Source organism: Triturus cristatus, chromosome 4_1 (assembly GCF_964204655.1).
Source record: "Triturus cristatus chromosome 4_1, aTriCri1.1, whole genome shotgun sequence".
Taxonomy (NCBI): Eukaryota; Metazoa; Chordata; class Amphibia; order Caudata; family Salamandridae; genus Triturus; species Triturus cristatus.
Window position 1 is genome coordinate 1,038,391,486 of NC_140585.1, and position 27,902 is coordinate 1,038,419,387.

The 27,902-nt window shown below is 44.3% G+C and overlaps 1 protein-coding gene across 1 annotated transcript in view; it reads right to left on the bottom strand.

Annotated features, from left to right (window-relative positions):
* Nucleotides 1-27,902, bottom strand: part of MAPK12 (mitogen-activated protein kinase 12) — a 484,751-nt gene that overhangs the window by 371,073 nt on the left and 85,776 nt on the right. Inside the window, exon 3 of the mRNA XM_085653980.1 lies at nucleotides 13,123-13,181. Within this exon, the coding sequence (XP_085510106.1) occupies nucleotides 13,123-13,181 (59 nt within the window). The remainder of the gene's footprint in view (nucleotides 1-13,122; nucleotides 13,182-27,902) is intronic.

Consider the following 27,902-nt stretch of genomic DNA (forward strand, 5'->3'; position numbering starts at 1 on the left):
CCATATTGCATTGCCCTTTGACTCCGGGTGGGGAAACCTGGCGGCGAAGGTTGGGCATTTTGCGTCTTCGTGTGTGGCGAACAGATCTATGTCTGGTTGGCCCCATTGTTGGAATAAGGGTATTAGAACTTGGGGATGTAGTTCCCATTCGTGGATCGGCAATCTGATTGTGAACCCCTGGAAGGTGTTCTGCAAGTAGGTATATTTTCTGGGGAATGGCCCATCTCCAAATGTTCTGTGCGAGCTGGGACAGCTGGAGAGAATGTGTGCCTCCTTGTTTTTGTATGTAATACATGGCTGTCATGTTGTCTGTCCGAATGAGGACAGTTTTGTTTTGGAAATGTAGTTGGAATGATTTTAGTGCTAGGAACACTGCTAGCAGTTCCAGTTAATTGATAGAGCATTTTTTGTTGAGCGGTCCATTTGCCCCGAGTGGTGTGGCCGAGGAGGTGGGCTCCCCATCCTGTGAGCGATGCGTCCGTTGCCAACACTATCTGTGGAAGAGGCTCTAGGAACGGCCGCCCTTTGGAGAGGTTTGTTATGTTCCACCATTTGGAGAGGTTTGTTATGTTCCACCATTTGAGAGAGCGATGTGTGCGGCTGTCCACCAACACCAGATCCGTAAGTTGTCCGTGAGCCTGGTTCCACTGACGGGCTAGACATTCTTGCAAGGGGCGCATTTGACATCTGGCATAAGGCACAATGAAGATGAATGACGCCATCATGCCTATGAGTTGCATGAACACTCTTGCTGGAAGAGAGTGTTGGATTTGGAATTTTGCGATAAGAGCTTGCATATTGGCTATCCTGGCTGGATTGGGATATGCTAGGGCTGTGGAGGTGTTTATGGTGGCTCCTAGATACTGATGTATGTGAGCAGGTTGGAGGTGAGATTTATATAGTTTGTGAATCCCAAGTTGTGTAAAATTTGGCTAGTTTGGTGTGTGTGTAGGACACACTTGTTGAATGACTTGGCTTTTATTAGCCAGTCATCTAGATACGGGAAGACATGAATTTGTTGCCATCTGAGATGTGCTGCTACTACTGCTAGACATTTTGTGAATACTCTGGGTGCGGTTGTTATCCCGAATGGGAGGACTGTAAACTGGTAGTGTTGTCTGTCCATCACAAACCTTAAATACCTCCTGTGGGCAGGATGTATGGGAATGTGGAAGTAGGCGTCCTTGAGATCTAGTGTGGTAAGGAAATCGCCTTGTTGCAATAGTGAGAGCACTTGTTGAAGAGTGATCATATGGAAAAGATCTGAGTTGATATACAGATTTAGGGGTCTGAGTTAGAGTATTGGTCTTAGAGTCCAGTCCTAAGGGAACTGGTTCTATTGCGTGCTTTTGAAGCAATGAGAGAACCTCGTTTGAGGAGTGTAAGATGGTCTTGTGACATGGAACGCTGTTTGGGTGGTATGTGTGGGGGTGGGTAGTTGTGAGTTGCAGGCAGTAACCATACTGGATAATTTGTTTGACCCACCTGTCTGTTGTGATGGAGTTTCAGACAGGTAGGAACTGTGTTAGTCTTCCCCCGACCGGAGTGGAATGGTCTGGGGGGAATGGAGGAAAGTCACTATTTTGTGGTAGGGGAGGTGCGAGTGTTACCTCGACCTCGCCCCTTGTTGTTTACTCTGTATCCACCTCTAAAGAATCCTCTACTGGGGGATGTGTGTGGGGCGGTTTTGAATGTAGAGGAGGTGTCCGTTCCAATATTTTTGGAGGCTCCTCTATAGAAGGAGTGCCGAAAGGAGCCACGTGGGTGGGGAGATTGTAATGCTCCCATGGACTTAGCCGTGTCTGTGTCCTTTTTCATTTTTTCAAGGGCAGTGCTACTGCTGGCATAAAGAGCTGTTCCTGATTGAAAGGCTGACTAAGTATGGTAGTTTGTACCTCTGGCTTAAAGCCTGAGATGCGTAGCCATGCATGTCGTCAAAGGAGCACACGGTGTTAATTGCTCTAGAGGCGGTGTCTGCGGCGTCAAGTGCACATTTAATTGCTGCATTTGAAATGAGCTTTCCCTCCTGAATGAGGTAATTTGCCTGGGTTTTGTATTGATCTGGCAGATGTTGTAAGAGAGTCTCTAATTGATCGTAGTGGGCCCAGTCATAGCGTGCTAGTAGGGCTTGGGTGTTGGCAATACGCCTGTGATTAGCGGCTTGTGCTGCTACTCTTTTGCCAGAGGCTTCTAATAGTTTGGATTCTTTGTCTGGGGGTGGTGCATCTCCTGTGGTTTGGGAGTTGGCGCGTTTCCAAACATTGGAAACGACCAAAGAATCCAAAAGGTAGTTGGCCCTTGATGTAGTTAGGATCTTGAGGAGCAGGCCTATATTTCTTTTCGATCCGTGGGTTACGAACCCTGGCACGAACGGGGTCTTTAAAGACTTCGGGGGCATGTTTTATGACTCCTTTAATCATGGACAGAATTTGTACAGACATTTGGGACTGTTCGAAAGTGCCTAATAGGAAGTCTTCCTCTGGTGTGTCGGAGTGCATTGTGACGCCGTGGTATATTGCTGCTCTATTTAATAACTGTCCAAACCCCAGGTGATCATCAGGAGGCGATGGTTTTGAGGGATATGGCTGAGGGTCAGGCATGTCTGGTAAAGGGAATGCCCAGTCATCCAGTGGTGGTGTCTGGATCCGTGAACGGATCATTAGGATCACCCCCACCCCCTAGGTCATCATAATCATCCTGTGGTGGTGGTGTATGAGACGGAGAGGGTATATGTAATGGTGATGTAGGCAGATGGGGTGGGATAGGAGGCAGTATAGGAGAGGAAGGAGGGATAGGAGATGTTGAAGAGTCCTTCCTATTTTCAGGAACTGGGGCAGGTGGTGTGTCCAGTTTCTGTTTTTTACATGGCACCGCGGTGACATGACCAGTCTTGGGGTTGATATAGATCTTTTTCTGCCTTGGGTCTGGATGAAAAAGTACTTGTTCTTCAGGAACAGTCTTTGGTACCGATTTTTTCGGCTCCGATCGAGGTTTTGGTTGATCGGTAGCTTGTTTGGCTTTAGGAGGCGTATGAGAGTCCTTAGACGGTGGTTTCGGTACCGATGATGGTTTCGGTGCCGATGTGGTTTTCGGAGCCGAAGGTGTATCTGTGGGCTTGGGAACCTTCGGTGCCGGTGTGTCTATTGGCCTTGGTGTTTTCGGGGCCGAGGGCTTTGGAGCCAATTTCGGTGCCGAGTGGTCTTTTGTCTTCGGTGCCGGTTGGACCATGACCTGCGGTTTGCTCGGTCCCGAGCTACCGGAAGGCTTATGTTTCTTCGGAGCCGAGCCCGGAGGCGGGGCTTCTGAAGGATGTTTTCGGTCTCGACTGGGGCCAGCAGGCGAAGTCTTGACCAATGCCTTTGGTGGGTTTGGGGCAGGAGTACTCACACGATGCCCAGGAGTAATGGGGTCGTCTGCTTCAGAAATTATTTGCAGATCTTCAGAATCTTCTTCCGGGACATCGGGGCCTTCATCAAATATGTCCTCTGGTTCCAGAGCTGGTCTTTGTGCCATGATGTGGCGTCGAGCCCTTCGATCCCGAACGGTTTTTTTTGGATCGAAAGGATGCGCAGGCTGGACTCATCGTTTTCTGGTGATAGGCACAGGTTGCAGACTTTGTGGTGGTCACTGTGCTCCACACTGGGGGCATTTTTTGAACGGTGTCCTTTCCATGAGCAGTAGGCCTCACGGCGTGGATAGGCCCAGCAGCCTGCGTCGATGTCCGGAATCGAGCCGATGTAATCGATGTCGAGGATGAAGGTGGTTCGCTGTTTTATTGTGAAGTTTTTCGCTTCAAAAAGCTTGGAATTGATATTTCCAACCGGAGCGGAAAAGTTGCATCTGAACCCAATGGCGGAAAAAAACAATCTAACGATGGAGTTGATGCCCATGCGCACTGTCGTCCAAGGGAAGAGTCACCTATCTTGTGACCAAAGACTTCTTCCGAAGACAACAACAACCTGCAAGCATCCGAGCCCAACACCAGATGGCGATCTACTATCCTAAGTGTGTGATCTGCAGCTCATATGCCTCGAACATAGAAGTTCTTTAATATATTGCATAGTGCTAAACACATTTATTGTAGGGTCTCATTTTGATTGTTGTGATAAAAAGAACTCTTCTGTTGACTGGCTGGATGTCACAGCTATCTGAGTGAGATAGAGCTCGATAAGCAAGCAGTCTGTGCTTCCCCCGGCTCGAGCAGTTAGTTGGTTCACTTCTGTTAATTGATTACCTTAGTTGTCATGGATTGTAGTGGCGAAACAGTTGTATCTACATGCTAAACAAGCGTTGGCATAGCCAATAGGTCTCGCTTTTGGGACCTTATAAGTATTTAGTTAGGCAGCACAATATCCTTGGTGCAACAACTTCAACTGTTGCATGGCTAAACACTTATAAGGTCCAAAAGCGAGACCTATTGGCTATGCCAATGCTTGTTATAATTTGATGTAAATCAGTTTACTTGTTTTTGAGAAATTAGTTTTTAAAGAGGGGCCTGGGTTGTGCACGAAGGAGTTCCAAAGCGATATATATATAAAATGGTGGTTGAAGCCAAGGAGCGCTGTCATGTGATCAAGGTCCAGGAAGGACCAAAACACATCATGGCCGACTAGCAAAAATAAAACTACTGCACAGAAATGTGGTCCTTGCCTGCGTTATATCCTGGAGATTGGGGATTTAAAGAAGCAATTAATCAAGATATTTCGGCTGCATCAGCTTCTGGCAGCCCAGCACGGACCCCCACTCAGAAAGAGGCGACGTTACAGTGGATGGCACAATGAGTGTTGCGGCCCACTAGTAGTATTTAATGTACAGACCCTGGCCTGGGTACAAGTAGTACCATTTACTGGGGACTTGCAAGTAAATTGAATGTATTAGTCAGGTGTATGATAATTTTTCCATGTTTAGAGGAGAGAGCATAAGCACTTTAGCATAGGTTAGCATGGAAAAAAAGGCCCCAATGCCAATAAAAATGGGTTCTGCAACAGAAGGCAAAAATGTGGAAGTGACCCTGCGAAAAGGACCAGATCCAACCTGTAATATACAAGGTCATAAGCAGTGCATGATGGGGGCGCAAGTTATAGTTGCTTCACTAAAATATAAGTGGTGTATTTCAGTGGTTTTTTTTGTTCTTTTAACGTTCTCAGGCTTCATTCCAACTCCTAACTATAATGTCGATTTATTTGTGTCCCCCCCCAATTTAAAATGTATATATTTCTCAGAAATGTACATTAAGTACAGACAGCACACAGAGTACATTCATCAACCAGCAGAACAATGCTTGTTTCAAAGAGTGAACAAATAAAGGCAATACACCCTCATAAGAAAGGAAGTGGAGCCGGTTTATTTCAAGGCAGACAAAAATGGAGGAGTCTCATTTATAAAGCCACTACACCAGGCAAAGTGCATGAATCAAGGTGCCCACTGTGCCACACAGATTTGGCTTGCTGCTCTGTTTTTGCCATTATCCCGGTTGAGTGCACGTTACCAGTATAAAGTGCAATTCCAAAAAAGTCTCCTGGCGGCCTCCTGGGCAATAGGATGCAGGATGAATGATAAACACCATGACTCCCATGGGCCTCTTACCCTGGCACTTCATCTGTGTTGTGCATGCATACCAGCTACTGCATGGCTAAAAACTATATCAATTATCTTAGGGTTGGGCGACATATTACATACCAGTGATATGGAAAACTGTCTTCAGGGAATCACTCCTCCACAACAACAGTAAGTGAATCCTGTCATGCTTTAGTACGTCATGTTTGTAGCTTATCTAACCATAAATATCATGGAATTATTGTGACCTGCTCCTGAATTTTCCATAGCACCCCGACACCGGATCCTGTGACTTGTTAGCACATTTGTTTCCCCTCTGGTATCACTATTCTAGTTTCCAACCCTGCAAACACTTTCACACAAAAGGAACTGTGGGAAATGTCTGCCCCCTGAAAGGGATTTACCGGTGTGTCTTGTTCCTACACCTATTCTCCATTATGCCACAGCAGAGACTTGCATTCGGCAGACTTCTCATTAATTTGTTGTTTACGTGTGGCTTCATTCCTTGCGAGTGTGGCTCATGTACAGGTTTAAAGCCCGAGTATCCAAAGGAGGTGGAGTGACATTCACAGCCCAATTATGAAGCACTTGTCACCACCACCCGAGTACTGGGAATGACAAACAAGACTGTGGAGGTGGCTGCAAATGACCCACAGGGAGATCACTAGAAATCCACTTCAATTTAATGACCATTGGCTCAGACTGTAGCTTTGGCTTCAGTTGCTACTGGGAATGAAAGGGCAGCTCAGTCGGAATTAGTCACTGGTAAGTGTGCGCCTCATCAAGTAGCAGAAAAACACAAGACGGAGGGAAAAAAACTTGGCCATTTCTGATCTTGCAAAGTAGTTCAGTATTCTTAGACCCAGAATTAGTTGCAAGTCTGCAGTCTTCGTCCTTGACAGAATATAATTGTGTTATCCTTGGGAAGGTAGGATTTTTATTTATTTATTGTTTTAAACTGACTCTGAAGAGAACATGCCTTGATCCTCTGATGTAGGTGTCGGTGCTCTGGGTGTCCACACACATCGGTGATAGGAAACCAAAAAGGGGCAGAGAATATAGTTTTACAACTTAAACAAATTAGCATTTCAATCTCTTCTGTGAGCCCTGCTCTAGGAATTTTGAGTGATTACAAGTGATTCTGCTCTACCCACGTGTGCACTTTCCATGGGGAGATCATCTTCCAATGAAGCAACAGGTTTGGAGATTGATCTAATGAAACTTTACTTTCTCCACACCTGTTAGTAATGCAAACTGCATGTTGAGTTATGTTAAGAGTAGGTTCCATCGGTCTTGAAATTGATGTACTATCCATGAAAGTTAGCTTGGGGTTTTTTATTGAGTCTTCTTACAGATTTACTAATGGGGAAACTAGTGATGTATACAATTGGAGTGGTTTCACCTTGGATCTACACTGAATTATTGAGCATTTTCAGCACAGAGTGAGACCGGATTTGCCCAGATCAATCAAAAGGGGGAAAATAAATGTAGAAATACAAAAAAAGAAAGCCTTGGTTTGATAGAATAAGTTTGAACAATGGTTAAAGACAGGCTAAGTCTTGCTATGCAAAGAAACAGGGATCCAGAGACTCAGGCTATGCCTAGCTTGAATTGCAGTAATTCCTATATATAAGCATGTAAGCACCTTTAGGCTGCTTTGTATTTTAATACCCAAAGGCATAAGCCAACACAAATATTTGCAAATAATGTATATGATGCATATCTGAAATATTCATAATTAATGAAAATATTTACATGCAAATTGTTTCGAGTACTTTGTATTTTAAACGCTTGTGGAAACAGGATTTCCTATACCAGTTAATTAACACCTAATAAGAGCACTGAATATATGTTATCATTAAGTCCTGAAAGAGGGAAAAAGTTAACCTATCATGCAAAGCATGGGTTCAACAATTGAAAATGTATGAACTTAATTCCCATTGGTAGAATAATGACAAATGTGAGGTCGAATTAGATTGTCCAAAAAGAAGTAGTAAGCAACAAAAGCATGCTTGGTTAATTCATCAAATCGGTATGGCTTCGGTTGCCACCTATAAAAGTCAGTTGCTCCTGTGTCACTGTATAGTTTGATGTGACAATTGTCTTTGATATACAGATTACATACAGAGCCCTGCGATGTTTATGCAATTGACCAATAAAATATGTTTAAAAAAAAAAAAAATCGGTATGGCTTCAGTTGATGTTTATTAGGTCACAGCCTAGCTACCAGACAGCACAGCTGTCTGGTTTGTTAAAGACATCTTGGGAACTTTCAGAAAGTTGACTTGGGAATGCATTCCACCCGTTGGTTACCATTGGCTTTGTAACTCACATTTTCTGAATTTCTATTTGCTGGCTTTATTTGCTTTAGGCTTTCTAGATACAGATTGCCCCTCCCATTGACTATATTGTGTTTACTATATTCTTCCACAAACTCGCTTTCTGTAAACAGGCCTTTAAATATTTAATTTATCACATATGATGTGCAATTAAAGATATAGGTCAAATGTCAAGCTCTCTTTTCCAGGGAGCTTGGTATTTACTTTGCTTTCTGCGGATTTCAAAGTGAGGGAGTTCAAAGGAAAGTGGAATGAAAATAACTCTTCCTATGGAGCCCGCTTGTGCTCATCCCGTTTACTAGGCTGTAACATAACCCCTAAATAGCACATCATGAAACATGCGGATGCCAGATTTTTTTTTTTGTCTTGTTGATTCTGCCAGTGCATTGAGATGGTCACTACAGCTACAGCTGCAGAAAATGTTGGAAACGCCAAAATGAAACAACGATGATCAGGCAGAGTATACAAAATAACGGAGTGCTACATTTAGAAAAATCAAACAAATGTGCAGCCAGCCACTTTGAAGACACTCAAACTGAAACTATGCCTTTCTGTGGAGAAGGGTGTCCTTCACACAGTTGTGAAAATTGTTCATCTCAAATGCGGTGCCAGGAAAACACTCCATACCCCATAAACATTTTGCAGTGCAAGTGTATTTGCACCGTTTTTGTTTACACAGTAAGGAATAGAGGCAACAGGTTAACTCGGTGTGCAGATGAACTATTTGCCCTTCACATAACTTGCAGAATGATGCAAAGTGTAAGGTAAGTATGTATGAAAAACTACTTGGGCAACTGCATAGAATGGGAGCATCAAAGTATAAATACAAGAACCCAGATCACAAATGGAAATAGAATATTTTAATTGTATCAAAAAAAAGTAGAAAATGATCATAAATATATACATTAACATTTTTATATCAGACAAATTAAAAAGGACTTAATTGTTGCTATGTGACATATCAACCCTATCGCTCAGTCATACTTCATTCATCCTTTGCCATTGTTAAACTGTCCTTAAAATTCAGTATTGCATAACTATAATTATTAAAAAATCTATTGAATGTTCTTATTTACATCTCACGTAGAGGATATTTTCTTCTATATATTCATATACTTGTGGCTATACTTTTGCTGATAAGGTAACAATATTCTTATAAACTTGTTGGCAGTAAAAAATGTCGGGTTGTGTCGTCAACTGTGAGAATTGTTAATATGAGGTATTGTCTTCATCATGGCTTATTTGTTGCCGTCACACCAAAGTGCGAGGCAAGTGCCATGCCCAGTCAGTGTGTCAGACCAGGTCTCGTTTGTTTGCCTGTTGGGAGCATGACCTTGCTTCACCTCTGTGCATTTACCAGGGCTCTATGTAGTACATAGCTGCGTTAACAAGATGATGTGCCTTGGAGAGTAACCCTATTTCATTTGAAAGGGGCACGTGTAGTGTGTGCCCTCTTTGATGCACGACTTGACTTTGATTTTCAGCTCTTTTATTGTTTTCACCAGAAGCGCCCAAGGTAAACTGAAAGGAAGGGCAGTGCGTGGTTGTGAAAGTCCTAAAGTAAAGGTCGCTATTTTAGGTTTGCAGAGAAATTAGTACTGTATTGTTGAAGCACTTTTAATCTCGTAGGAGTTCAGAGGCTGCCCATTCCCACGAGAGGGAGTTTAAAACAATGCACTACATCTTACCAATTCATGTTAAGTGCCATCTCACAGAAAGGAGAGATTGACTGGTGTGAACACCCACGACAAATCGAACACACGTTTTGCTTTATAGAAACTGTGAATGGAGCCCTTTGTTTTTTCTTTTAAACAAACATCCCCGTGCGCTCTCTAATTTTAGATATGAGGAGGAAAATGTTCTTCGTTATATTAAATGTTTTACGAAGAACGTTTGCTCCTGTCTTTAGCCGAAAGGTGGAGTGCAAAACCCACTCGCGACCCAAAATGAAACCATGCCTTGAACTTTAAATTGCTGCAGCACTCACTTTCAATGGCTGCTTCGTGCTGTCCACACCAGTGTTGTCTAACATTGGTCCACAGCGGACTGGTCCTTGCCAGATATAAACCAATGCCACAGACTTTGGAAACGTTTGCCTCTGAAGACTAATGTTATTAGAATTCATCATTTGCATATTGTGAAATGCGGCCCTGAATTTCCCCATTTTGGCCCAATGTTGGGTAGCTCTGCTCTTTACCCGCTCGAAGTTCATACTGCACGTGCAGAAGGACGAATAGTTAACTATGGTTGTTAGCACAATTGGGAATTCTAGTGCAAAGACCATGACATTCACAAACAAGCACTGACAAAGTCCGTAGGTCGCGCCTTTGAGACTTTTGGCTCTGACATTGCATTTTTGTTCATATTGTACAGCATGGGGATTGCCAAACTTTGGTAATGATTCGTAGCCATGCTGTATGTAGTGTGGCTGCTGTGAAGCATGGCTAAACATAATGATTTTAAAATGTACTATGATGAATCCAGAGCTACGGAACTAAAAAAAAATTTTTTTTTCTTAAAAAGGTGCATTAGCCCTAAATCTGTCAGTGCTTTTTTCAATTAGTTTAAACAACACTTCAAAGCATCTGCACTGCTGTAGCGCATGGCTACAAAACATTGCCAAAATCAATAGCTCTAATATGCGAAAACTATTGGATTTGCCAATGCTGGTCTATTAAGACGTTTATAAGTAGTTATGTATCGACAAATTAATGGAATTCTTATTATTTAATACTTATTTTTCTAGAAAGACATATGCTTTATACTCTTCATAATCAAAATAGAAAATTGCTTAGACTGATGTGGTCTTAGCCAACTCCAAAAGAGTGCAATTTGTTTATTCCTGTGTAACTACATAGAGAGCCCTTTCTCTGGGGGAGGGGGGGGGGGGGATTTTATCCCCAAAGGTATTCAGTGGGAGAACATGGTGACACCTCATACCAAGAACGTAGCTCCCGCTCCTCATGCGCCTTGCAGTCATATTCTCTACAGAGATTTTAAAACAGTTTCAATAGTTTGCTAATTACAGTATAACTCGTTGTACATGAAAAATGGCTCTCCGATTTAAATGAGGTTCAAAATATGCTGAGAAACCTTGAGCCTGGTAAGTCTATGCTGGCAATCTGCCTTCCGTCGTTATCTTGAGTGACCACCCTTTGATTCAAGTCTAGCTGAATGGCGGGATGGGGGTACATCAAGTTAATCTATTACAAGGTAAAATCCCTTGATACCGTTGTATACATCTTTAATTTGTTCACCTTATAGTCCCATTAAATAATCGAGGGAAGGCAAGAAAGTCAAATAAGCTACAGTTTCCCTCGAGACCAACCCTGGCAATGAAAAGCCAGTGGCAGCAAAAGTGTTGCCTCCAGTGTCCTAGAGTAATTTTTAGGTCTCGCCTGACCCAGCGCGTGCGCTGGTCTGGCGAGACTTATTGAGAGGGCTCCAAAAAGTGCTACCAGGCCAGCCTAGAGCTACAGTGCATGTGCGCGGGCGCGCGCGCCGCGGTTTACCGCGATTACTTTCACTTTCGCGGCCCCACGGCCGCTTGGCATAGCCAATAGGTCTCGCTTTTGGGACCTTATAAGTATTTAGTTATGCAACTGTTGCATGGCTAAACACTTATAAGGTCCCAAAGGCGAGACCTATTGGCTATGCCAATGCTTGTTATTATTGCTTCGAAAATTAAATGAAGGAAGCAAGGTGGATCCTTAGTTGATATTATACTTTGTCAGTGGAAAAGAAGAAAGGTGTGAAGGATGAGCAGCGTATAGGGTGAAAACCAACGATGTGTAGAGAGGAGTATTGCCATGTAAAAGACTGCAATATTCACAAAAACTATGTACATTATGCAAATTGGTTGTGGTGTATGTCGAATTGCTATACCTAAATATATAAATGTGTACAAGTTGATTCTTACAGGCACAATGTTAAATAAAATGAGTTTAAAAAAAAAAAAAAACAATGTGGAGAGAACTGGCATGTGGTATTTTGGTTTTTCACAATCATTTTGCAAATGATTGCCCCATCCTGCTGCTTAGAGAGAAAGATATGAGAGTTCCAGTCCAAGAAAGACATCATGGAAGAGAACTAAAACCACCAAATATGTTATTTAGCAAGAATTTTCACAAGACACTTACCTCCTGACGAACTGCGAAGCACTATTCCTACTATCTCTCAGATGACACAGGAATCATTAATCTCGGATTCCACGTGACATTCACAGTATATGAATTTGCGTTTGCTTTTCATATCGGCCAATACATGCGGTAGGACCCTTTATTTTGTTTCCTTTCACATGTATGGCTCTTGTGACGCCTGTTAAGATGCTTTCAAATCCCCTGCATCCATTTCTTTGGATCCATGTCTCTTACCATGCTTTTACCCAAGCTCACCAGTGAATCACAAGAGGCAGGGGAAGAATGGTAGGGTCAGTAGATCCGCAAACTCCTTTCAGTATTATGCCTAGACTGTTTCTTGCGGGTTTTTCCTGAATTTGTAAACTGAAAAGCCAATATTTACCCACTTAATCAACTTGCTCAATCTCGACTGCTTCCTCCCATCAGACTTAGCAGTCATGGGGCCTTCATTGAGATTTTTCTGGGTAATTGCGTCTTACTCCCACTAAGAGTTACTTCTTATTTTGTTGTAGCAAAATAAACATACTTGTGGGAAAAATGCAACTTTGCGAATTAGACCCAAGGTGCTTCCACAGACTCCAGAAATCTTATACTGGACATTGGTCTTTAGTCTCCCATTACTTTTTTCCCTGACCTATTAAGACAAGTATATGCTTTACATCAACAAATGACTGTTTCTCATCTTATTTCACAATGTTCTTTTTTAGCTTCGCACGAACACTTTTCCACCTTTACAATCTGTCTTGGAGTCCGGCAGGTCTCGGTACACCACTTTCTTCCACACTGTACCTCAACTAAAGTGGAGGTTTATAAATCATTCCCTCTTAAGAAAATTTTTTTTTAAAAAGTTGTTCATATGGTGATGTGTGCCTGTTGAGAACTGTTGCACAAACAGACAAGTACGCAAATATTTTTTTTTTTTTTTTTTAAACATCTATTAAATAACCTCCACTAGGGAGACACGTTTTCCAGAATATCCAGTCTATAAGAGCTGCAATTTTACTATAGTAATTTGTGTAAAAATAGCATTTGTGCAGGAATACATCTTTACACAGTTACTTTTATAGGAGGGTCACAAATTAACTTACAAATCATTAAACTTCTCCAGTGTCATGTCGGGTGTGAAGACATCCAATATTCCAATAACCTGGAAAAAAAAGCAAAAAATAGTTACCATTTTTTCTTAGACCAAGTCAAATATTTTATTGACATCCTTGCAAGCAGGTGCTAATTTGAAACCTTATTTACGTGCGCTAAACGTGACCCAGTACACGCAATTGTGAATGGAAGAGTCCTCACACGCTACCTGTGGAGTGCCCATGCCTGGTCTAATGAACTGCATTACCGATGCAGAGACCTTAGCTTAAGGCTCTCCTGCTGACGAAGTAATTCTGCCAGACTCATGTGGCCAAGGGACCTGCAGGTGCAGCAGTATTGAGTCTATTAGGCGCTATGCAAATAATCACGGTCACCATTCACAACTTCTAGAAGGAGCCAACTAGCTTCAATACTTGTGGCACTATACGGCAAACAAGAGAAAGGCCGGAGAGTCCTCCCGCACTAACAGAAATGAGCATGAAATAAAATTACAAATAATCGTGCACTGGTCCAAGCAGGTTATAAAACAAGGAGAGGACTACGCACTGGCTGTTCAGTGACGGAAAGTATATCCAGCCTAAAAGGGGTAGCCTTGGCAGAGAACTCAAAGATTCATGCCTTTTCCCATACTAAATGATGTACTGAGTTAGCAAAACCACATAACTAGGTATTACAAGCAAAAACCAGAACATGTTCACTAGAGAAGCTGAACCATTACCAAGCATGATGAAATTTGTCGTGGAGCACTTATCAGGTGCCATCTCTTGCATCATTAGCTGGTGGCGGGCATGCCAGAGATCACGCAGCTCTGTTCTTTTTAACATCTACTACTTCATGGTTCTGCAATGTATAGTCGTTCAAGGATATATGAAGTCATTCTTTTTCTTTTTAAAGCCTTACTATATTGCTGGTCATGTTGGGCTCTCTGAAAGCAGCCGCACTCTGGGAATCTGCATGTTGTTGGAATCTAAATTGTTGGAGAGCTTCCAATAAACCAGAAATCCTGGGACTTTTTACCAGATCTACAAATCCTGCATCTCAGATTACGCATGAATGTGCAGGTACTTTAAGAACTGCAAGGCAATGTATTTAAGGATGATCTGAAAAGTCAATAATAAGCTGTTACTGGACTGTGGTCATAGGTGCTGAAAGCTATACTCGCCAAAGGACCAGTAGCAGAGTCACGCAAATTGATGGGAGCAGTGGATCAATCTAATGTGGGATGATTTAATAGTGTCCCCTATTATGCATAGTAGCTAGGCCATGTACGACTCACAAAGTAGCAAAGATGATCTTAAAAATGCATTCTAATTACGTGGGGTGCCCACATTTGTCGTGATACCCATTTAGATGACCCCTCAGCAGTAGACTCATAAGGGAAACAATTTCTTCATCTGAATTAGTCACGAGAAGTTAAGGAGCCCCACATTCTTTTAGAGCTCAGCCTCTTCTCTCAAGCAGTACCGAAAGACACTGCCATGCCCTGCACAATTGCTTACTCTGGCAGTGATCGTAACAATGCCTTTAAATATAAAATCATCCAAGAACATAGATGGCAAATGCATGCAAAGGATGGGCGGATACTGGTCAAATCAACCACATTAATCCAGCCATAGAGGAATTCAGAAAGTGAATGCCATAATTTTAAGGAGGAACTGGCGTTTTTTGATGGATCTTGGTAAGGGTCAAACAAGCATGTGCTTAGTATACAAACATCCAAGTATTTGAAACTTGCAACTTATGACGGATTGACAGTCTGACATATTCATGAGCAATGCTGGTTTTATCAGCGTTAAGCTTATACACAGACGTGTGCGAAATCATTTGGCTCCCCTTTTCAATCCCAGTTATTTACATCCCTCTGGATTGTGTATCTATTACATCATATAGTATTATCGACAAAAAGATAACAAAACTTTAGCTTACAACCATATGCGTGGCACAATCACATTTCAGTGTGGGAAATAACTGTTACATGATCTCAAACTACAAATTACCCATAGTAAAATGCATTTGCCATGTACCTTCTTGGCTGTATGACTATCCCACTCACCTCTGGGCTTCACTCATAGCTCCCACATCATTCTATCCGGAACATCGCTGCCCCACATTACACTTCACTCGCTGTATATTTAACAGCGTTTGTCTCAACTAACTTAGAATAGTTTGTCAGTGTTAAGGTTCAGTGTTGGTTACTTTGAGACTTCTATCTTATTTCACCACGAAGAGAATGATGTGTTGTTGGGCCCCTTGCTGCTGAAGTGGACTCTTAAGATTAAACTCTGACTTTATCACGTTGTGACTAATGCGGGCCACATCTGAAAGTCTGAATGTTGCCTCCCTATCAAATGGGTAATAATGAGTCCCAATAACCAGGCAAAAAGGTACGCTGGGAGACACCCTGGAACAATGCTAGACCTTAGAAAACTGTGGATATTATTTAGAGCGTCGTTTTATGCTTTGCATTTTTATATAAAATACTACTTTTATCATAAAAGCCAGTACTTGACAATCTGTTATTGCAGTTACAATGTGTATTTGGAGTCTTGTGCCTGTGCACGCCTTACACCAAAGCCCTCTGAACCTCCCCCACCCACAATTCCCTCCACCTCCCCCAAAGAGCCTTGGACTGCTTGATCTGCGCCACCACTGAGAGTCAAGTGCTGAATGGGTAATACCTGATCTAGTTGCTGAGGACCCATGGTAGCTTATTGCCTGAAACCAAAATAGGGCAGGCCCCAGGACATCAGGAGTAAAAGACCACAAACACCACGATTGAGCCCAGTAACCCCTGCTTGCCCTGTGGCCCTCCGACACTGGTTTTGACAAGGACATTTCCCACTACATGTCCCAAAAGCTGTCTTTACAGGTTAGTTGCCTGAATCTGTTTCCATGAGTCACGGTCTGGACTTTACTGTGGAGATGTATTGCAGAGAGAACCGGTGATCAAATGGAAGTCCACTGGACCAAAAGTGGCCACCAGCAACCAGCTCAATTTAGTGTTAGTGGGGACAGAAGCTTCAGCCTTTGCTATTTGTAGAACATTAACATCGGAGGTTCCAGAATTCGGACAACCACGCCCAGACAACAGAACAAGGTCTTTAACCAGAGGTTGAAGGCTGTGCGTCTCAGTTGAGCTTTGTCTCAATTTCCCGTGGATTGGGTTACTCATCTTGACAGATGCAGTCCAGTGTTTTGGGCAGGCAGGAAGATCTTTCTTCTCTTCAGAGGTCAAACGTCAAAGCGATTCCACTGTCTTGTCTGAAAATCAAAAGACATCTAGACAAAGGTTCCACTCCTGGCGCTTGAAGTCTCTCCCATCTTGCTGCACATAGATCCTCAGAGTCGAGTTGATACATTGAAAAAAGTAGTGACTGAAGGAGAACAGCATTCATCTTACTCTGATGGCCACAGAGGGACTGCCAACAACAAGCAGATTGGCTGGAATTTTGTACGTTTTAGGGAATTCCCATGATTGTGAAGAAACATCTTCCAGTTGTTATCTAGTTTTTGCTGGTTTAATGCCCAGCGATTCACAGTGAAACTTTTTCAGGCTGGCTCAGGTGAGATGTGTAATCTGGGAGATCCCACAGTCAGGCATTGTGGTCACAACACAGGAAACTGGAAAGGAGAATTTCACTCGGAAAGGGGAATCCTGCTGTGAAAAACGATCTGTGTTGGCAACTTCCACCACCCACTAGGTACACCTGATACATGGAAGCAGAGGGTCAATTGTATATGTGCAGGCTACAAAGACCGAAATGGAGATAGTCAGCCCACCACAAAGGAGACCGGCATCTAATGCAACACACACATGGGGTCCAATGGTCCCCAGAGCTCATGAATGAATCTAGGTACACACAGCAAAGCCTACACAGTGTAGTGGCATCTCCCATTACAGGTACTGGACTTGCATCCTATATGGGTCTTCACTGGGGGAGGGGTGGGCGACTGAACAGACCTTTTTCTCGTGAGAATCGGTGAGGATTTTCCCCATTGGTGTACACATGTAATGTCCCTGCCTATGAACACCTGGCCAGCACCGCCAGTCTCCGAGTATCAAGGGCAGTTTCCACTTTTGCACAAAAAAAAGATGCACTTTCAAGAATATCTTCCGGGGATCAGCTCCTATCTTTAGAAAAACAGTAAATGGGAGAACTTCCAGTGAGCTCCTAAGATTGTCAAGTTCACTCGGGGAAAATTAAAAAATAAGCTTGACATACAAGGGAAGAGCAACAGTTTCACTAAGCCAGGGAGGGAAACTTTACCCATATGTATGTATATACATCTATATTATTTCTATAGCGTAAAGATAGCCAAAGGGCAGCACAGTGCTGTACGTTGTCAATGGCAAGCTTAATGTCGGAAAGTAAGAGGACATGAAACAGTTGTGGAGCGTTAATGCACTGTGATGCAGCGTTCTTTAAAGAGGTGGGTCTTCAACTCTTCCCTGAATTGGAGCAATGCAGAGGCTGCAGGTGTGCCGAGAACAACCAGAGATGGTAAGCTTGTCTGCAGGATAAGCAGGTGTGCTGGTTGTGATGGCTTTGTAAGTGATGCAGCTGGTTTTGAAGATGGCGCGGGCTGCAAAGGTAGTCAATGGAGTTCTTGTGGGTGATGGGATTATGTTTCTTCAGGCCCTGGATGAAATGTGCTGATGCGAGTAGGGTGCCCCTAAAGGATGTCAGTGTAGCGTATAGGAGGCCAAGGGGTAGGCCATTACTGCCATCCAGAGGCGAGGGTACAAGAGCTTCGAAGAAATGGTTTGAATTCCTTTAGAGAGCTGGTGCCAGGCCGTATTTGCGTTTCTGGTGATGTGATCCTTGAGGTAAAGGTTGGTGTCAGGGTGTATCCAGGTGCTTTTGCATTTGGTGAGAGTTGGAGTTCGAAGCCGTCACAGGTCATGTCACTGAGCCACGTTTGTACTGAGTCTAGTTGTTTGTTTGCACATCACCCAACTGTCTACACCTGCTTGAAGCATAACCAATACAGAATATCTTATTTCTTAATAACAATGTTTGAGGCGTGGACTGTCTGAAGCCAGCATCGTTGGATGAGTAACCCAACATTTGGCAATAAAGATGGTATCCAAATTAAGCAGCAAAATAGCCCAAGAAGATTGGTAGCTGTACTTTGCTTTTGGAAACACTGCCTCATTTGTCTGCTGACAAGTTTAAGGAATATGGCCACATTCATGCCATCAGAAATATGGCAAGGGGTGCTAGTAACTTCTAAAAGATCAAATGCTTATTTATCGCTTCATGAACAACTGTCAGTAACGTAGTATTCCCCATGCATAAGCGCGACATTGGCGCAAGAAGGTGCTTTCGGCAGAGTTAATGTCACCTAGCTAGTGTATTCTTTTATTCCCCACTTTGACAATATTGTATCAAACTGCTAACTCAGGCAATGTAATGCACAACACTAGGACAACTTTTTTTCCCCATTTTAATTTTCCACATAGTTACCTTTTTGGCCATTCCGGTCCACGCATCTCCTGATCTTTCTCCGACAGATTGGAACAATGAATTTTCACCTGACACATACGACAGCAACACAGACCACCCAATTTAAGTTGAGGGTTGCCATTAGGATGGTGTTCGCGCTCGCTGGTGGACACCTGCACCGACTGCTCTACTCGCAGTGCTTTGATTTTACTGAAACTAAGTAGTGATCTTATACAGCAAGTCGTGTTCGAGCTCACAAAGCAGCGACTTGGCAGTAAAGATGGTCACTCTCTGCATTTCGCGCAGTAAGAAGTTTTGGAAACCGCTTGTGCTTGGACAGACGACACATACAAAATAATGTATCAAGATGTCGCCGTGCTGGAAAAGCTCCCTTTATAGCAAATCTTCGAGTGCCTTAAAGTCTCTCAGCCAATATTTACATTCCTAGGTCATTTCTAGTTTGCACACAAGCCACAACAGGAATGAACAATATTCTTACATCGGATTGGGTTTGTGTAATCCTCTGCCCAACTATTGCTCTACGTATTGTTGCATAGCGTATTTTTTTCGGCGCTTGTAGATTGTATTCATCGTAAACAGCACGTCTAAACAGATGTTTTTATTTATGTAAAAAGGTGCATTAAAGAGGCCTAGGACACATTAGGTGTCTTTGCTACTCATTCTTATTCATTTTCTCGTATCTCACATTGCTGTGAATTGTAAGTCAGGACCGGAGGCCAGGATTACGCTCAACTGTCCACTTCATTTAACTCTAGTAGCTTTAACGTTTGAATAAACTCACTCACACATGAACCACTGGGGAAAGGAACAGAAAACTTCGACCAACCAGAGAGCTTTACAACACATAAGAGCAGGTGTCTTCCTCTAAGCCCCCCATCTCTCCGCTGCTCCAGCAGTCCACAGAGGAGTGTCGCTTTTGTAAAATACGATTACTGCTCGTTGCTTGGGTGTGAAACTCTTATCGCACAATGAAATGCTTTTCTTTGAATAGTTTGTTTCCCTTAGGTGGGGCGCCCTTGGAAACAAGTCTCATTGCGCCTTCACAGTGCCTCAGGATGCTGTAGACGGGGCGTGGAGGGGCTGTCTGCCCGCTACTAGAGGGCGCTCAAGGACCGCGCTGCTGGTGCAGGCGGGCGTGTTGTGGCTCCGCACCTTGAAGGAATTAGCAAGAACCCGCGCCTGCCGCAGAACCTTTGCCCTTCACATCCGGCCTGGAAGCACTTATGCTCCGTGGGGGCCTGTAATATGTATTAGTACACAGTGGTGTCTACACCTGATGCGAGGAGGTCAGACCCCCCCCCCCCCTTCACATTTACACGGCTGGGATAAAAGGCCCAAGCCTACAAACTCTTACACAAAAGGGGTGCATTTGTCCCAGCCCATGACCCATCCGGTGTCCTTCAGACATAACAAATCAGCTGGGTTTGCACCAGTGTCACACCAGGAGCCTGCCTAGAGTTGCAATGCGTTCTTTCTAAGCACTACTCCCACAGCACAATGCAGGCCGTGGAGGGGGATTACATGGAGGACGAGTCAGTCGCCATTCTTCCCCTGGATGATGGATTCTGTGGGCCGGTCGATGCCTTTAAACTCCAAGTGGTGGCTTAGGCCACAGGGTCTCTTGCACCCGACATCCGTTCATCCAGGCCCCCTCAAGCTAGGCCTAGAACTAAGCTGCCCTTGGGGGCCCCCCTTCAACTAACTTGTAATGAAGGCACTATACCGGCGCAACGCCCAGCAAAACGCAAGCACAACTTGGGAGCCGATCTGAATGCCAGTTAGAGGCTGAAGAAGCTTTTCTGTTGCTCTCCTGCCCCAAAATTCCCCATCTGTAAAATTAGATCCTTCTATAAACCTACCTACTGTTTTATTTTCATTTCACACAGCGTCATTTCACACAATCCCTAGCACACCTCCTCCTCTCACTAGGTGTGAAAGCAATTCCAATTCTAAATAGGTCCCCAGGTGTTATTTCCCTTCTGCAAATGCAGCAAATTATTTAGCATGCAGCTTCTTTTTCTGAACTGTCATTATCAAAATAAAATCTGCCATTCCTTTCTAATAATGTCTTAACTTACGTCAGATTCACCAATTAAAAACTCCTCCCTTTCATTTTATTTTTTATGCATCTTTCTTACTGCTATGGTCTCAGTTCTGGACGGACTTATAGTGCGCGGACAGTGGTTACTCCGTAGGGCCCATTTTCCTTGACCTTTCTGCTGCCTGTAGAACAGTGAATCATGTCATTTTAATTCAACATCTTGTAGCAGTTGGCCTGCGCGGGGTAGGCTTCCGTTTTTTAGGTCTCGCCAAGCTATTGCGTAGCAATCACTATGCGAGACTCTAGTAAGGGGCTCCCAAAAGTGCTCCCAAAAGTGGATTGCATGGCGAGCACGCGCACAATCACGTGCATCGTGCCGCCATGCAATCCACTTTTGGGAAGCGCTTCAGCCCACTGGCGCGTGCACCTACTTCAAAGGGTCCGCTCCCCCACCTGGAATACGCTCCCCCGCCCCTTGCCGCTTCAAAGACCGCGTTCCCGCCCACGGGAAGACACACGCTACTTTTGTCTTCCTTGTTTTCTCATTTCTCATCGTGTTGTCCTTCTCCACCCACTTTTCATCTGGCAAAACTCACCCCCTCCTCTCTCTGATGTGGCTTTCAATTGTAGCCATTTTTTTCCTTCAACCGTATTTCAACGGTAGCGCTAAGAGGCCCTTTCGAGGCCAAAAAAGCGCTCTATAAATGACTCACTTTCTCTGTTTATGTTGTTCAAATTCTGTATGATTTTTCACCTCCTTCGTCCACGCCACGTCTCGACTCCATCCCTCCTTCATTCATTTACACTTCACACCTTCTACTCCCCGATTCTTGTCTTCGCTCCCTCACATCTTCTGTTGTCTCCTTCTCCCTTCATTTCTACACTTTCTTCTCCATTTATCAAGCTACTTTGTGTGTTTTTTTTTTGCAGTTTTATTTAGCGCAAAGGTATTGGAGTTTGACCCCTCCCCCCCCACTTCTTTCCTCTCTAATGCACTTTCGTCTCCTCTATGTCGTGTCGCCCTACTTCTCCACTACCGCCCTCGCGCCTTCTCCTGACTAGACACCCTTACTGTCATTTCCTATGTTTCTCTCCCCGTCCTTTCATCTCCTGTACCCAGCTGTTCTCCCCCTTTCCTTCTCGTGACTTCCACCAGGTCTGTTCCCTCTCCCCGCACTCCTCTTTCTTTTTAAACTTTTTCCTTCCTCACTTACCATCCCGCCTTCTCCTCCTCCACTACTCTCCCACCCCGCCTGCATTAGCCCGTCCCCTCGCTACCCATCGACGCTCCCTCTGTTCCCCTGCTGTCCTCTTTTCAGAGAGTTCCAATGTTTTCATCCTCCCTTTCATCACCACTATCCTCTGCCCTCCTCTTCATCTCTTCCCTCTTCACCTTCCCTCCATAAGCCTCACTGCCCTGCAATCTCCCTAGTCAGTATGCTTCCCTCCTTTACTCTTCTCTGCTCGCTCTCGTCCATTCCTCCTGTGTGCTGAATGGACCTGCCTCTCCTCCTCTGCTCAACTACTCTTACTCTTCGGTTAAAGTCAGCGCTATATAAAAATGCATTAAATAAATAAATATCTGTGTACCGGCTCTGCGGTTAGGGAGGCAACCGAGCCACAGGGAAAAGCAGACCAGTGGGCGAAATGTTTAGTGCGGGATACATGTGCAGGTGAATGTATTTGAAATCCATGCTCTCACTGAAATACTGAAGCGGACGTAGTCCACCGGACTCGCATTTTTACAAATTAAGCACTGACATTTTTTCAGCTATGAAGCAGTAGCTCAGTGGAACTCTCTGCAGGGACTCGGTCAGTCTCCTAATTCAGTTCTTTTCAGCAAGACGCTAGAATGACACCTCGTCTGAGGAGTGGTATCTATACTAGAGCTCCCAGGTAGTAAAGCTCATTAGGGGGTTGGAGCTGCCCCCTTCTTCCCACTGCTCGGCCATTTCTGATATTTCTTCGTGATAAGATTAGCACAGTAACTACTTTCATTCCGCTGGTCACTGAAAGCAGGAGACACCCTCAGTGCCCTCCTTGGAGAATCAGAAGATTGGAACAGGGCACAGAGACACGAAGCTAGGGGCCAGGGAGTGTCTCAGGCGGTCAGCCTGGGGGTGTATCTAGTGGGCTGTCGATCCAAGTGGTCGGCTACCACTGACTGGGCCTTCCAGAGTGTCCGGTGCGGTGGCAGCTCATGTATGAGTGTCCATGGTTTGAGAGGGCCCTGAGGCAAGCACTTCTCCTGTCCTAGCATTGGAAGCTGATTGGGGCACAACAATCTCCCTGCAATCTTTTTTTTGCAGTTTTTATATAGCACAAGCTCGACCCGAAGGTATTCAAGCGCTTTACATGAGCACCGATTATATTGTACAAGGACACATTCATTTTTTGTAGGCACAGTGAGATTTGCCCAAAATCACAGGATGTTGAGACAACGTCGAGACTTGATCATGGTTCCTCAGTTCCAAAGTGGACAGCACTGGCAGTTACCACTCATCCTCTCACCACATCCTCTCTTTGACAGGATGACAAATCTTAGAGTGCACAAAGGTCCACCCTGGAGGGCTTTGTGAGCGCCTTCCATGTGCCCTCACATTCTTCTGAGTATCTCCTTCAGAGCCCTCAAACATGATCTGCTGTGAGAGATCGCCGAAGCCTGGTCATCCTTCGATTCCAGATAGGACTGTACTTTGGCCTCCATAATGGTATGAGCTGCTGGTTCCCCTCCCAGGGCGGTGGCTGTTCTGCCCCATGATAACCAAGCCAGGAGGGTTGTGACACACAGGGACCCCTCACTGAATGGCCCACAACGCACCATGCACGTCTTGTGATGAGATCTGAACCTTGTTTTCTGCCCTAGTGCGTTAAATTGGTGCAACTACTAAGTGGTGTCATATCCCGCCTTATGGAAGCGCCGGTCTTGCCACAAGCTGCAGCTACTCTCCCGAACCAATCCTCCCTGAAACCTAGACTTCACCTTTTAAGTGACAAACTGTTTTTTCTGACGGCCATTAGGCAAAGGCCAGCTCACAGGAAGTACAGGAGGTGCATTATTGACAGTATATACACTTTCAAAGTAGTTTACACGCGAGTATGAATAGAACATACCGGTCCATCTATATAACAAAGATGGCGCCTCTTCCTGCGTATCACTGCTCCCACGCGGAGACCAGAAGTGTGGCCCAGCGGCTCGAGTCTACACGGAAGCAACACCAGCTCAGTCTCCCTCCCTTCCCCATGGCAGCGAACATTACAATCATTAACAACAGCATCTTTAGCATGACACCAAAGACAACCACTTGGTGGTCCCAGATTGAAATTATCCCAAAAAAGGACTTTTTGCTTTGGGAAAAAGGTCACTTGAACAGCAACAGGCCATTTAATCTGAGAGTTTAAACATTCTTGCACCAGACCTCCTCTCTCTTCCCAAGTGTAGATAACAGCTGAAAACAAGCATTGAAAATGCAATAGGTCTTGCCTTTGATCAAGTTAAAGCCATTTGCTTTGCTAATGGTATTGTATAGCATAGCAAATGGCTTTAACTTAAATAAAAGGCGGGACCTATTACATTTTTAATGCTTGTTTGGCTCTGTCAGGGAGCGGACAATATCGGACTCTTCCATCCTTTCGATCTTCAGTTCCACCGGGGTCCTCCCCGTACCTGTGTTTAGATCCATATGCGTCACTTGTCAGACATGGTCCTTCCATGTCGAGTCTGTTTTGTAGGCAGGTGACACTGCTTCAACAGGCCCGCTTCAGAAACGTCAATTTCGGATGTCTGATGCTACATCGCAAACGTTAACATCGCATGCCATGACATCGCATGTTTTTACATCGCAAGTATCCACAACGCAAACCATTACATCGCATTTCCATTGAAATGCATACAAAATACATTTACAACGCACACAAACACACAGCATGCTTTGACTTCGCGATTTTTACCCCTAGGCCCACTACCCTAAACCCGAAATTCTAAAACCTTTAATTACTACCTCACACAAGAACCCGCTGACCCAACCCTGAAGCCTAACACAGTACCCTACAGTACGACCCCCTAACACTTCCCTAAGCCCTAAAACCTAATACAGTACCCTACAGTAAGACCCCCCCGACACTACCCTCAAACCTAAGCCTACCCTACACTACGCCCTAAACTACACTCTAAGCACAACCCCCCTTACCACAGCAGCAACATCACATAGAATTAGAATACAATAAAACACTCTAGAACACTGAACATGCGTATATTCCCAGAACAGGCAACCATCTTCCTCTTTTGTTGCTGCTCGAACACAAGATAAGTACTATCTTTGGTCATGTCTTATTAATTGGCTTAATTGATATTTATATATATATATATTTAAAAGAAATGGTTACTTTATAAGGAAAATTGGTGAGAACTAAAGAATGTAAGTTAATGTTTGGTAGGTTGATTTGTTAAAAAGATGGCTGTTTAATGTGGAATGATAGCGTATGGTAGGGTTAAAAATAAGCGGTGGAAATTTTTGGGGCGGCATCTTAAATGCGTACTTGAGCGAAGGGTTTGTTTGAATGAGAAGGACGCGAGGTGTAGTGCTAGCACTAGGAGTTCACCTTTGAAAATAACGAAGCTCATACGTGCGAGGGCGGTTAGGCAGCGCGTTTGTAGGAGCGGACTGGCTGACGTGCATCAGCGCGTGATATGCGGCGCTCGAGCAGTTAGAATGGCACGCTCGAGTGCGTTTACAGATCAGGGAGATTAGTTTTGGACAAAGTATGGACTAAATGAGCCGCCGTACTCACGCAACGTACGGCGGACATTTTAGATAATTGGGAAACAGTAAATTGACGATTAAAGAAAAGATGACGGCCATATTTAGGGAAAATAGTGTGAAAGAAAGGTAATGTCAGTAACAGTCAGAAACTGATCGTTTCTACACGGAGAGGTGAACTTTTGGTCAGGGAGTTTGGGAAGTGAGCTTAGTTGATGGATCCGAGAAGGGGTCTAGACAAAGGTCTAAAGGGCTGTCAAGACAGGCTTTTGGATGTGTTGGGACCGCTTACAAAGGTTTTTGATATGTGCAAAGAGGCGCATAGCAATAATACTGGTGTGGATGTGATGGAGATGCACCAGTGGTTACAAAGAGCAATATGTTTGCTTGGGAACGCCAATGCAGCATTGTGCATAGAAAGAAGGAAGAGTATTCTCTTCAAGATTGACCCCCAGCTCGCAGAATTGGTAGGAAAGGAGTTGGGAGAGGAAAGCGAAGGTCTTCTTTTCGGAGAGGACTTCGTGAAAGACATGGCAAGATATGTAGGCACATTCAATAGCTTACAAAAAGTTTCAAAGGACATAAGAAAGGTTTTTGGAACGGCCGGGCGAACGCGGGGTCAGTTTCCCGGCCGAGGGCAAGGCTTTACCAAAGGCAACTTTGGGAGAGGGCCAAGACCCTATGGCACAAGTTATGGAGGTGGTTATGCTTTCACGCGATCAGACCAGGGAATTTTCTTCCCGCAAAGGCAAAGAGGAAGAGCAGGGGGATCGCGTGCAGAAATGAGGCCTAGAGGACTTTCAGGCAAGAACTCTAGCAGACCATTCTTTTACACAAATAAAATTGGGCGGCAGACTAGCCCAGTTTGTTTCACAAGGAAATTACTCAAGATCCATGGGTGTTATAAACTGACTGGTTACAGGATAGATTTTTATCAGTACTCCAGTTCAGGTGAGAGTACCAAGAATTTTAAGGTTCACAAGAGAGATGGAATTACTTGTGACAGAGGAGGTGTTAGCTTTGGAGGAAAAAGGTGCAATAGAGCCTGCGGGAGAGGTCCAAGGTTGTTTCATAAGCAATTTGTTTTTAGTGGAGAAAAAGAGAAAGGAATGAGACCGGTAATACATCTAAGGGATTTAAACAATTGGGTTGGTTACAATCACTTCAAGATGGAAGGGATTCATATGTTGAGACCTGTTGAGGAAAAGGAGATTGGATGACGAGGTTGGACTTGAAGGATGCATATCGGACGATTCCAATGTGTCAAGAGCAAAGGGACCTTTTGCAATTCAGGTGGAAAGGGAGGAGGTGGAGGTTCAAGAGTCTTCCATTCGGGCTAACATCAGCTCCTTGGTGCTTTACAAAAGTGATGAGACCTGTGGTAGCCTGGTTGAGATCAAGAGGGATTCGTCTGATTGTGTATCTGGACGATATCCTGATTATGCCAGAGGAGAGAGTTTTAGCAAAGGAACAAACAGAGTATGCAGTGAAAGTCATAGAGGATCTGGGTTTTGTAGTCAACAGGGAGAAGTCTTGTGTAGATCCGAAACAGGAAATGAAATTTTTAGGTTTTCAGATATTGACATTGGAATGTGTATTGAAATTACCGATGGAGAAGGTAAGGAGAATCAGGAAGGAGGTGAGGAGAGTCAGGAATGCGGAGTGGATTACTCGGAGGCAGTTGGCTCGTTTGCTAGGCCTACTATCATCATCGATTCAGGCGATTTTCCCAGCACCTCTACATTATCGAGCTTTACATAGATTGAAGGCATTTAATTTAAGGAAAGACGCAAGATATTCACAGAAAGTGAGAATGAATCCGGAAACTCAAGAGGAGTTGGATTGGTGGATGATGAGTTTAGAAGCATGGAATGGAAGGGCGATTTTTGGAGAGATGCCAGAGATAGAGTTGGATGCGGACCTGCATGGATGGGGTGCAAGGTGTGGAATGGTTGCAACAGGTGGACAATGGTCGAAGAAGGAGGGTAAGATGCACATACATTTTCTGGAACTCCTGGCAGGGTCTTTTGCGATAAAGAGTTTAGTGAAGGATCGAGTGAAGTGTTGTGTACTTTTGAAAATGGACAATTTATCAGCAGTTCGGTATGTGAACAAGATGGGAGGTGCTCGGTCAAGAGGTTTGGAGGAGCTAGCCAAGGAGTTTTGGGAGTTTTGCTTGGCAAGGGAGATAAAGGTACAAGCTCAGTATATGCCAGGGTTGAACAACGTAGAAGCGGATTGGTATTCAAGATACCCGAGGGATGTAAGCAATTGGAGGCTGAAGAGGGAAGTTTTTCTGAGTTTAGAGAGGATGTGGGGTCCGTTGAAGGTGGATCTTTTGCAGACAGACTGAATGCTCAGTTGAAAGATTTCTACAGCTGGAGACCGGATCCGGAGGCGAAAGGGGTAGATGCGTTTCTTCAGATATGGAAGGAGGGGGAGGAATTATGCTTTTTCTCGGTTTTCAATGATTCAGAGAGTCCTGAACAAGGTCAGGAGGG